The 12856-nt window shown below is 42.7% G+C and overlaps 1 protein-coding gene across 1 annotated transcript; it reads right to left on the bottom strand.

Annotated features, from left to right (window-relative positions):
* Positions 1–9916: 9916 nt before the first annotated feature.
* Positions 9917–10762, bottom strand: LOC149190634 (uncharacterized). The gene has a single exon (XM_089410569.1). The coding sequence runs from the start codon at positions 10760–10762 to the stop codon at positions 9917–9919; it is 846 nt and encodes a 281-aa protein (XP_089266695.1).
* Between the last annotated feature and the right edge of the window lie 2094 nt (positions 10763–12856).

Raw genomic sequence — 12856 nt, 5'->3', positions numbered from 1 at the left:
GAGTAGTTGAAGCATTTTCTTACAAATGCTCTAGTTTTAAAGATTGATGATCCTGATAAAGAGTTTGTGTTATGTACAGATGCTTTCAAGGAGGGACTTAGTGGATTCCTTATTCATGAAGGAAATATGGTTTGTTATGATTCAAGGAAGCTGAATGAGCATGAGACGAACTGTGTGACTCATAATCTTGAGTTGGAAACTATCATTCATGCATTGAAAATCTGGAGACCTTATCTTCTTGGCATGAGGTTCATGTTGATGAATGATCATAGTGGGTTGAGGTACTTTTTTGACCAACCTAATATTAATGCTAAGCAAGATAGATGGTTGGCTACCCTCAGTGAGTTTGACTTTGAGAACAGATACATCAAGGGAAAGGAGAATATGGTTGCAGATGCTCTTAGTATGAGAGTGTAGGTGAATCATGTTTTAGCTATGAGCTCTTATGGGACAGATTTATAGGAGCAGATATTGCAAGTAGAACAACATGATGACATGTATAAAAAGCTGAAGTAGCGATTGCAGCAACAGAGTGAAGATGATAGGGATGAGGAGTATCACCTCACGAAAGATGGTTTGGTGAGATTCAAGAACAATATTTATGTGCCAGATAATAGTGAGTTTCATGTTAATTTGTATTCAAGCCACCCAGGATATCACAAGACTTTGACAATAGTCAAGAAGTTATATCATTGGCCAAACTTGAAGAAAGATGGGGTTGATTTTGTTGTGAAGTGCTTGGACTATCAGTAGGTGAAAGAAAAGTGTAAGCATCCAACTAGTTTATTATATCTTATTCTAATTCTAGAGTGGAAATGGGAGGCCATTTCCGCTGACTTCATTACAGGTTTGCAGAGGACATCGAAGCAACATGATTCCATCATGGTTGTGGTTGCTAGGTTGAGTAAGGGAGCTCACTTCATTGTCGTGAAGTCTACTAATTCACCTAGTGGGGTAACTCATATATTCATCAAGGAGATAGTGAGATTGTTGGTGTTCCCAAGAAGATCATATAAGAAAAATATGCTAATTTCATTTCCAGTTTTTGGAAGGAATTATTTGTAAGATTAGGGATAGAGTTAGCTTTTAGTATAGCTTGTCATTTGTAGACAAATGGAGAAAAAGAGACAATTAACAAGATTCTTTAGGATAGGTTGAGGATGTATGTCATGCATCAACAATGGAAGTGGGAGGAGTATATTCCACTAGTAGGGTTTGCATATAATAATGGGTATCAAGAATCCTTGAGGATAAGTCCATTTGAGGCTCTTTATGGGTAGAGTTGCAATACCCCTATCAGTTGGAGTGATCCAATGAACATTGTGTTGATTGGACCTGACATGTTGATTGAGATGGAGCATGAGATGTAGGTTATCAGAAGAAATTTAAAGTCAACACAAGATAGGCAGAATATTTATGTGGATCAACATAGAGCATTCAAGGAGTTTCAAGTTAGGGAGCATGTGTACTTGTGCATGAAGCCCAAGAGGAGCTCATTGAGGATTGGGCCATTTTCCAAGATGACACCTCAGTATTGCAGGCCTTTTGATATCCTTGAGAGGATTGGACTAGTGACTTACCGACTTTCACTACCGCCAACAATGAAATTCTATGATGTTTTACATGTTTCATTGCCTAAGAGATATGTATAGGATGTTGATCATGTGATTAATTGGTTTGTATTACAGGTGGACCAGAGGGAGGATTCTAGCCAGAAACTCAGTGCATTTTGCAGTGGAAACAACTAATCCTCTATAACCAAGCAGTTGAGAAACTTAAAGTGTAGCGAAATCACTTTGGGCTCAATGAAGCTACATGGGAGTTGGGTGATCAAATGTGGGCTTTGTATTCTTCCTTGCTAGTTGAGAATATGTGTTTTGTTTATGTATTTTAGTTTATATTTATATATGCATATGTGTATTGTAAATATCACAATGAGTTTTGTTATAAAGCTCCAATAAGCAGTATGGTGTTCATGGTTTCTTCAATTTAGTGTGATGTAAATGTTTCAATGAGCTATGTTATAAAGTTCCATGGGAAACATGTTATGCTGATTATAAGCATAATTTAACATCGAGGACGAAGTTCCCCTAAGGGGGAGGGGTTTGTAATAACCCCTATTTGATTTTCCATGTAAATAAAATAAAACCAAGGTCATGGGAAACATATTCCAAGCTAAATGTTGGGAAAACATAATAGTGGGCATCACTTGTGGATTAATGATGCCTATGGAAATTGGCAAAGACAAATAGGTAATAATTAGCTTTTAATTATGAAAATAAAGGAAAATAGGAGAAAAGGAAGGTGAATAGACACAAATTTACATGCAAGGGAAATTAGAAGAAAAATCAAGGAAAATGAAGAAAAAGAGATCAATGATAAAAAGACATTAGAGAATTAGTTCACAGCTTTGGTCATTTCATTTTTGGCTCTTTCCTTTGATTCTCTCATTCTCTCATACTCTTGCACACTTAAATCATTCTTGGAGCATGCTTGGAGAACTCTAGCATTCACTTGGATTTGGAGAAAGCAAGTAAGGAAAGCAAGGAAGCGCAAGGAGACAATTGGATCAATAGTTATATTGAGATTAATTTGTAGGTAACAAGTTGCATGTGTGATCTCCTTTCTGATTTTTGGGTGCATAGTATATGCATGTGATTCCTTGGTTATGTGTTTTCATTGGCTTGGATATTTTACCAGATTGACAATGGTTTCACGTTGCGTTGCCATTTCTTGGATAGTCATGGTGTTGTGGGTTTCCCACTTATTTTCCTTATTGGTTCTTAGATTTCCTATGGTTGTGGGTTGGAACAAACGCTTTGGAGCCCTGAAATAGCTTGGGTTGAGATACCAGTTCCTAGAACCTGCAAGTTGGGACAAATGTTCAAGAGCCTTGTAGGTTGAGTTACTAGTCCTGGGAGCCATAGGTTGGAACAAATTCTATGGAGCCCTGAATTAGTTATGGGTTAAGTTACTAGTTCTTAGATCCATGGACAACTTGGTTAGAGACTGATATGGTTGATGTTAGTGATTTCTAGGTCATATAGGTGAGATCATTGTGGATGAGGGTTGAGGTCGTTTGGCCTCTGGAAGCCTTGGTTGGTGTTGTTTTGGTTTAACCCATATGATCCCACATTCATGCTTGGAATATGGTGTGGGGGTGATTGGATGAAAGAGAGATTTGGTTCATCCCAATCTATGGTTGGGTGGTACATGGAAGTCCCTAACTTTGTTGGCATTTTCATATGTTAATATGAGTTATTTTCCTATTGTGATCTATGAGCACTTGTACTGGTTATCATGTGACATTATGGTTGATTTGTTATGGTCTCTATTTTGGTTATATGTTGGTTATATACTTGGTTATATGATGTGCTCTAGCTATGGCTCTTGTTCATGATTTGTTAAGTTACTAGATGGTTGATGAATGCATGGACTAACAAGTGTTGTTGCAACTAGTTAGAGAGGGCTTAGAGCCTTCTTGGTGATTCTCAGATGAAATTTAGAAGTTTATGATCAGATATGCATTCATGACCTGTATCTTTCATGTTTACCATATGTTTGACGAAATGTTTGTTGTGTACTAGGAAAATCCTGGTCGATATCTTGTTTAAGTTTGAATGTTTGGCATTATTGTCATCTTGATCATGATTCTAGAAAGTTGTAGGAATTTCTGGGCAGTGGTATGGAGGCTTGCCTGAAAAAGTGGCATAGATTTCATGACCACATGGTCTGAATTGGGGATTTTCGGTCATAATCGTTGGTATTTAGGCTTGTGTGTGAAGTTATAACCTTCCAACCACATGCACAGAGTGTCAAGGGTGTGGTTGGGGAGTAAATTCTATGAAAAAGAGTATCAACACATGGATTGATCACTTGGGGTGGTTGAAAGCTCTTGAGTTCTCTATAGTCCCCATGGGTTATCAGTTTGTTGTCGTTTTGTCAGCCTCACTTCCATTACTAGAGCTTGGAGGTTAGGTCTTGTCATAGTGACACTCATCTCATGTTTACCCTGGTGAGCTTGTAAAAGTGGGTAAATGCTGAATGAGGCATTACAAGTTGCATAGTGAAATTGGGCATTAGTCAATTCGTAAAATACTTTGGGTTGAAAGCATCTGTCACCTATGTGACGCTAAGAGGGTTGAATACGAAAAGCACTTTTTCTTAGATTTTCTAGCTTATAGTCATATTCGATCTAATTTCAAAGTCTTCGTCACTGCACCAACCTTCTTGACCTATTAACTAAAAAAATAGGGTGATCTTGGAACGCTTATTTTAATGCTCTTTATCATGGAATCAAAACTCTAACGAAGTTCAAGTTATCTCCTACCTTCTAGGTCTAGTAGACCATTTCAATCTTAGAGGACATTAATAATTGTCATCATCATCATCATTATGTTGGAAAAATGAAATATTATTACATATAATATTATATATTAAATATTATTACACATAATTATAATAAAGGAAATACACCCTGCCCTATCTTCCTCATTGAAGTAATCCTTTATCCCATTGAAAGCATGACTATGACTAGGTATCTTATCTATAAGAAGAGGTTAAATAAGATGCAAGACAAGAGGTTTCCTAAAATTTGTTTTAATTCTAGCCAAAACCACCTTTGGCTTAAGTGGGGGTGGTAGAAGGATGCCCAATCTTGGTGAGACCATTAGAGGATAAAGGAGAATATTGTTTCGTAAATTAATGATAATATTAATAATATTATTACATCAAAATTTAAAGAGAAATTGTGGGGTGATAAAAACTTATAAGGAAAAATGAAACTAAGATATTATAAAGAGATGATAAACCCAAATCTAGAAAGTCAAAATTATCTCTATGTCTTGACTAGAGTAAAGAAGAAAATAAGCATTGATAAAGTAACAAGAAATTCTCATGAGCATTACAGTGAAATTTGGCATTCGTCGATTCCCAAAATACCATGGGATTAAAGAGTTAGTTACCTTTATGATGCTAAGAGGATTGAAAATGAAAATCACATTATCTTAGATTTTCAAACTCATACTTAGATTAAATCTAAATTTCAAAATATACATTTACACTACCAACCTTCTTAACCTTTTAACTCAACAAAATTACAAAAATCTTAAAACACTTATCTTATTTCATTTATGCATATATGTTTTCCCTTAAAATTGGATAAACGATAATAGATACAAGTGAATATTTTTTTTTCTCAGTAATACTACGTTAGGAAATTATATTATATACAAAGAGAGATTACATGCATTGAGACAAGTTTTCCAAGGCCATCGATGGCACATGGCACTGTGGTGTGGCAGCTGACAGTTGCTTGCATTGAGCACTAGGTGCCTCAAAAACTTGACAGAAGGACACTGATTTAGCTTTGACAATGCCCACGCAGGGGCGGGGACTCAAGAACACTACCCACGCAGGGGCGACTCTGTAGATTCGCAGAATTCCATATTAAACTGAGGGACGTAATTGAAAACAAAGCAGGACCTAAACTAAGATAACCAGACCCTTTCATACTGTGCGACCGAGATAGAGGACTGCAAAACATGACCAAAAGACTAAGACGAAAGACAGCAAAACAGGACCTGAGAGGAGGGAGGATGATGGTGCTATTCCTCTGGCTCCAAATCTCCCGGGTCCATCTCCACGATCGGGTACCCAAAGCCTTCGAGGGGATCTTCCTGGACCTCGTTCGCTGCCGCGTTGGACGAAGACGCCCCCGTTTTGGACGCTGAAGCCACCTGGATGGGCTCCTTCCCTTTTGTAGCAGCTGCTTGATCTTCGGCTCTGTCCAGCGGATTCGCAGTGGGAAATTCGCTGTTACGTGCTCCCTCGAGGTCCTCCTCTGCATCTCGCACAAACAGAATTGAAACATGGGCGCTGAGATTGCCCAGCTTGAAGACTGCTGTGCTGAACGCTGGAAGCATGGGCTGCCTTGGTGGTTCCTCATTCGGGATGGAGGTGTCCATGTACTGGGAAACTTGCAGCTGGGGAATTCCAAACCTTCGAAAACAGTAGGAGCAACAGCAGTGGTGATGCTCTTCTGCCACGGCAGGAGGGCGAGAAGGAGCCCCACGATCAGGCCCTCTGCGACATGGCTGCCTTTCTCGCGTGCGTGCCATACAAACAGCGAAACTGCCCAGAATGTCCTCCTCACAAATCGAATTACTGATCTCCAGAGTTTTCCGCGAGCAGAGAATGTTCTTGCTCGATTACAGGTGATACTGAACTTGCCAGGAATGTCTCTGCGGCATCCTTGCTCCGATTTTAACATCTGCTTCCCTCTCTTGGAGTCTGAGCGCCATGAATGCGCTACGTTCTCCCTTCCTGTCAACATAAATGCTCATTCACTGCTTGGAGCAGAGGCTCCCTTACTTATGCCGTCGGCCTGAGGCGCCTCGTCCCTCCACGAGTTGGCTCGTGGCAGCGCGTGCTGGCCATGTGGCCTTACCGTGGGTGCCATCCTATCACCCGCATCCGGGTGGCTTGCATCATTCTGGATGAGGCTGATGAGATCCTTTACTTGTTGTTGATTTTGGATGATGGCCAAGGATCCTGAGCAGAGGGTCTGGTTGTTTTCAACCCCAACATTGGCTAATAAATCAGCACTCTTATTACCTTCTCTCCGTATGTGAGTGAAAGAGATGGCCTTGTTGTTTCTGAGAAATTGCTCCATGTTCTGTAGCCTGGCTTCCAGTCTCCAGCTTGGGGCGATTTTTCTAGCTTGGGATCCATTCTGTAGGTGAGTAGCGATGTTGATGAGCAATTGGGAATCCCCTTCAACTATCAGGGGCTGGAGATTGAGCTGGTCCGCTAGTAGGAGGCCTTGCCATAAACCTTCTAGCTCGGCCGAGCTGTTGGTATCCCACCCCATGTTTCCAAAGTAGATTTGCAAGGTTGCGCCTGTGTGGTTTCTTAGGATTCCTCCAAATCCTGCCTCCCCCGGATTTCCTTTGGACGCGCCATCAAAGTTGAGTTTGAAGGAGTTGATGAGGGGGGGGGTCCAGCGGCTGTCCTCTGCACTGGTGCCTCTGGGAGATTGCTGCCTGTTGTCTATAAGAGGCAATTGTAACTGCCAATTGTTGAGGATGTTTCGTTCATTGTCAGCAGAGGGGTAGTCTTCCTTCGACCAGTTTCTGAGCATCATGGTTTCCTGGAGATTTGTCTGAATTTTATGCCAGATGTCCTCAAAGCGGGAACTCGTATTTTTGAAGATGCGCTTGTTCCTCTCCTTCCAGATGTTCCAGAGAGCTATGCCTGGGATGATTCTCCATAAGTGGTTGAGGAGCTCACAGTTGTAGGGATTTTTTGGCCATAGCCTGAGAGTGTTGATGAGGTCGTCAACTGCAATGCATCTTTTTTGACATCTGAAACTTATTTTTTCCCATATTTTGTTGGCTAGAGGGCAGGAAGCTAGAAGATGCTGGAGGTTTTCTTCATGTTGAAAGCAATTATGACATAGGGAAGGGCCTTGGAAGCCTCTTCTTCTGAGTTTGTCCCAGGTGAGAATTTTCCGGTGCCCTACTAGCCAGAGGAAGTGGGAGATTTTGGGCCAAGCTCCTATATCCCATAGATTGTTCCATAGAGGATCAGTAGTAGGTGGAGGGTTACTGATCAGCTTGTAGGCTTCTGCTGCGGTATAGGTTCCTTTGGGTTTATATCCCCATCTGAGAATGTCTGGGCCCTCATGATGACGAATTCTTCTTTTCCTTAATATTTCCTCAAGGTTCTCAACTTCTCTGCTGTTAGCGTGAGTGAGAATTTGGTTACCTTGTTTCCAAGTCCTGTATCCCTGCTCCCCTTCCTATGTCCAGAAGAGATGAATGTTTTCCCTAAGCTGCTCCTGTCTTGTTGGAATTAGAGTTGGCGTGAGAGTGCTAGTTAGTCTAGGCATTTGATTCCATGCATCAGACCAAAATCTTGCGAATTTCCCATTCCTGATTTCCCAGAAGCTATGCTGTTGGATTAGTTGATAGTGTTGCTTGGCAACATTCCAAATTGCGGATCCTTTCTCCGTGGGCGTGAACCTGATTAGTTCTTCTGGAGGCCTGTGATTGGCATACTTGGCCGTCCAGATTTTGACCCAAGGCTTTTCCGGGTTCGTCATCCATTGCCACCATATTTTGGCATTCATGATGGCATTGCTTAGTTCTGGATCTCGAAGGCCAATGCCACCATTGCCTTTGGGCTGGTAAGTAGTAGACCATTTGACCAGAGCCCACTTGCGGTTTGTGGCTGAGCTGCCCCAGAGAAATGCGTGCTGTAGGTTTCTGATTCTTTTGATGACCCACTTAGGAGCTGCAAGCACTGAAAAGAGATAAAGCGGCATAGATTGAAGGACGGATTTAATAAGCACTGCCCTGCTGGCTAGGTTGAGAGATCTGAAGGTCCAGTGATTAAGGCGGGCGTCAAGCTTTTCAAGAAGGACGTTCCAAGCTGGCTGCTTTAAGGCAGTGGCAGTGAGGGGGGCGCCAAGATATTTGGAGGGGAGCGTTGCTGCAGAGATGCCCAGAATGCGAGTTATGGCAGATTTGACTTGAGGTGGGGTGTGAAAGAAAAAAATCTGTGATTTGGAGACATTGACATCGGTGCCCGAAGCCTCAGCAAAATCGTTAAGGAGGGATTTGAATTGGGCTGCTTCCTGGGCAAAGGGATAGCCATAGAGCATAGTGTCATCAACAAATTGTTGATGAGAAGAGGCAGGGGTTTGATGGATCGAGATGCCTCTAAGCTTGTGCGTCTGGAGCGCATTCTTTATATGTCTGCCAAGACCCTCCGCCATCAGCACAAAGAGGAAGGGAGATAAGGGATCCCCTTGCCTTATGCCACGAGAGGGCCTGAAGGGGCGGGAAGGGATACCATTGATCAGGATGGAGAATTGCGAGGAGGTTATGAGATTCATGATCCAACGGATCCTTGAAGAGTCAAATCCAAAGGCTTTTAACATCTGCTGAATGTAAGACCAACTAATCTTGTCAAAGGCTTTTGAAAGATCCAGTTTGAGAATCATACCTGCTTGTTTTGAGTGCTTGAGGGAATGGATGAGCTCATGCGTGAGGAGGATGCCATCCATTATTTGACGCCCTTCCACATACCCAGACTGTTCCGGCGAGATTAGCATGGGAAGCAGGGGCTTCAATCTGTTGGCAATGACTTTGGTGATGATCTTGTAAATAACATTGCATAGTGCAATGGGTCTGAACTTGTCAGGAGTGATGGAGTTCTCCTCTTTGGGGATGAGTGCAATGAAAGTGGAGTTGAGGGATGGGAGGAGCCATTTTGTAGTCCTTGATTCCTCGACTATTTGCCAAACCTCCTGTTTGATCAGGTCCCAGAAAGCATGGAAGAAAGTGGAGGTAAATCCGTCCGGGCCTGGGGCTTTTCCTTCTTTGAGCTGCTTCACTGCTTCGTCAACCTCCTGGGGAAGAATGGGACTCATGAGAAGTTGGTTGTGATCCTCCGTTATGAGTTTAGGCACATTGCTGATTATTTTTTCAATTGCCGGCTGCCTATCATTTGCTGGCTCCTTGTGGACAAGCTGGAAATGATTCAGGAGTGCTTCTTCAATTTCTTCATGCGATTCTACTTTTTCCCCTGTCGGTTTTTGAATGAAGGGGATGGAGTTGTGTGTTCTTCTTTGCACTGTGGTTCTGTGAAAAAACTTTGTGTTGCGCTCCCCTTCTTTCAGCCACCTTACCCTGGATTTTTGTTTCCAGTAAATTTCCTCTTGTTTCCTCCTTGTTTCCATTTGGCTGTTGATGAGTCGTTCTTGCTCCAGGGTGGTCTCCGAGTGTCCCTCTGTTATTATTTTTTGTTGGAGGTTTTTTAGTTCTTGTTGTAGCTCTTGCTGCGCTGTGAAAATATTTCCAAAGACTTCTCGATTCCATCTTTTGAGTTGAGTTTTGAGGAATCGCAATTTCTATTGAAATTGATACATCTTAGCGCCTTCCGGTGGAACGAATGAGGTCCAGGTTGTTTTGACGAAGTCCTTGAATGCAGGATGAGATAGCCAGAAGCTTTCGAATCGAAATGGCCTTTTTGTCTGATCTCCGGGTCTTCTCCACTGCAGAGCTATGGGCCAATGGTCTGACCCCGAGTGGGCGAGAATTTCCGCTGAGAAGTCGCCGCCAAGATGCACTGAATTGTCAGAAATAAGAAATCGGTCCAGTTTGGAGGCGATACGGGAGTTACCAGCTCTGCGGTTGCTCCAGGTAAAGGTTCCATTGCAAAATGGCATGTCAATAAGGGAAGTTGCTTGGATGAATTCTTTGAAGTGTGCGGCATCCTGCTCCAATCTGTGTCTTCCTCCCAGCTTTTCCTCACTTTTAGTGATCATATTAAAATCCCCTGCCATTATCCATAATGGATGGCTTCTGTTGTGGCTGAGGGCTTCGATTGTGTCGAGAAGCCTTATTTTGCTACCTGTGTCTTGCGGAGAGTAGACATTGGTTAAGTTGCCATGAATATTGGTGCCCAGGATGTGGAAGGCAGCTTGAATGAAATGGTGAGAGGCGTGAAAGTCTTTTAGTGCAACCGCTTGGGAATTCCAGACTATAGCTAGCCCCCCTGAGGCCCCTATAGCGTCAACCGAAACCGATCTACATCCTGGCCAGGCCTTGGAGAGTATCTCTTCTAGGGTAGTGCTATTGCACTTTGTTTCCTGGAGAAAGCACATCTGAGGCTTTTCCATTTTTATCATATTCTTCAGCATCCGTAATTTTCCGGGGCTGTTGAGCCCTCTTAGATTCCATGATGTGAGCTTCATCGATCAACTACTTGTGGAGGGGCTGTAGTACTTCGTTAACTTTGCATATCTGCCTGAATCTACCAGGATCTTTCCAACTTCGATGGTTCGCTGAAGATATGTCTTCCTTCCTCTTTTCTTGAAGTCTTTTGGCTTTAGGTGGCTGTCCCAATGGCTGCCTGGTTGTATCCCCAATTGATGTTGCTGGAAGGCTTTGGAGATCACCATTTCGAGCTTGTCGAGTTGTAGCTCTGAGATAGATTCGTAGGCCCTTTTCCTGCATGCTGTTTCGAGCTCTTGAATATCTAATCCATTGAGATCCATGCCTTCCGTTCCCTCATCCATTTGCTGCACTGATTCATCCTCATCCCTGTGAAGTTCTGAGTCTTGGTGTACGTTCTCCTTTCCATCTACCTCCATATTCTTGTCAGGCTGCTCAGGGTTAGCGATGAGGACAAATGGGGGAGCGGTGGGGGTGGATGATTTGATAGGCGGATCGGGGGGAGGAGGATGGGATGAAGAAGATGGGCGTGAGGGGAAGGGATCCGAGGTGAGGGGTTGGTCCTCAGAGGTCTGGGTGAGGATGTCAAAGCTATTCTTGGAAGCTGCATTGAAGGGCTGGTTGGGCTTAGGTTTAGGACCATTCTGAGGCTTCTTGTGCATGCGTTTTCTGTGGGTAACTGTGGTGAAACCATCCTGAGATTGGTTTTCAGGGGGAGCATGGGTGGAGTCGCTGATATTAAGAGGACAGTCCCTGAAGAGATGTCCTAAAGCATGGCACCTTCTGCACCTGAATGGGACATGCTCGTAATCCAGCGGCTGGGACCATTCTTCATCTCTATGAGAGAGTGTGATTGAATCTGGTAGAGCTTCATTCAATCGAATAAAAACACAAATTCGTGCGTAGGAAATGTACTTACGCATTTTAGTTTCTTCAGCTGTTTTGATGTATTCTCCCACTCTGTCCCCAATGCTTTTGAAGATTCTTTCGTCCCAGTATTCATCCGGCAGGGAATAAAGTCTGATCCAGACCGGGGCGCGATTCAAATCTTCTTTGTCTGGGTTGAATTTAGGGATCCAATCTCTGAGATAGAGTCCTGCAGCATTGAAGAAGTAAGGTCCTCCTTCTAAGATTCGATATCTGTCCTCTAGGCATACAAAGATAGCAGTGAAGAAACCCTTTGGCCCCAGTTGAAGTGTGACGTCCCCTTTGGGTTTCCATTTTGCCGCTATCCATCCATATAAAGCCCTTTCGGTTGGCCAGAAGCCAATGAATTTCCCTATGAGGGCATGCTCAGTCATGTACTCGATTCTTTCATCTATTATTTCTCCTGGCAGCTCTATTCTTGGCTTTTCCTTGGCGACAGGTCGACATGTGGAAGAGAAGACTTTTTGTCTTTGATCCGGTGTGTCGTTTCCTCCTGGTTCGTGACTGCTCTCATTTGTCTGGTGATCCTTCTCATTATTCTCCGTGTACTGCTGTTTTCCTCTGTTCAGTATTTCCTGACTCACTGAGCCAAAGATGACTGTCGATTCAGATGGGCCATGTGTGGGGGAGGGCTTTGTCGCCCCCCCCTGGGGCTTTTCCATTGTCCCGATTAAGATTCTGCAGCTCTGTCACGCTGCAGCCCTGCGTTTGCCTGCTTGGTGCGCCTGCTGTACAGAGCCGACGGCGCCGTTAGGGTTTGCTCTTCAAACCAGCGATTCCTCTCAGCGCTCTCCGTTCTCTTCTTTCAACCTTATTCTTCCCGATTCGCCATTCAAATATTAAGCCCAGCATACAGTGCTTTAGATACAAGTGAATATTAATCATCATCATCATCATATATATATATATATATATATATATATATATATATATATATATATATAACCTAACCAATTTTATTTTTTTATAATTTAACTATTAAAAAATTATTTATCTTTTTATTAAAGGTTAAATATCATTTTAACTAATCCAAAGTGGCGAGGTGCATAAAAGTTTGGTTTTGATTGAACTGAGTGCATTGTGCTTTTTATTATATATATAAAAGAAGCCAAATCGACATCATGTTGAGGGTGCACTCATCAATGGATGATTGAGTATGAATAAACGATATTCAAATATTTTCATTT

The sequence above is a fragment of the Pinus tabuliformis genome, chromosome 3_1 (genome assembly GCF_031772625.1).
Source record: "Pinus tabuliformis cultivar Carrire ecotype Pingquan chromosome 3_1, CPIR1, whole genome shotgun sequence".
NCBI classification, from domain to species: domain Eukaryota; kingdom Viridiplantae; phylum Streptophyta; class Pinopsida; order Pinales; family Pinaceae; genus Pinus; species Pinus tabuliformis.
The sequence above is the reverse complement of the archived record's forward strand: the minus strand, read 5'-3'. Positions and strand labels throughout refer to the sequence as shown.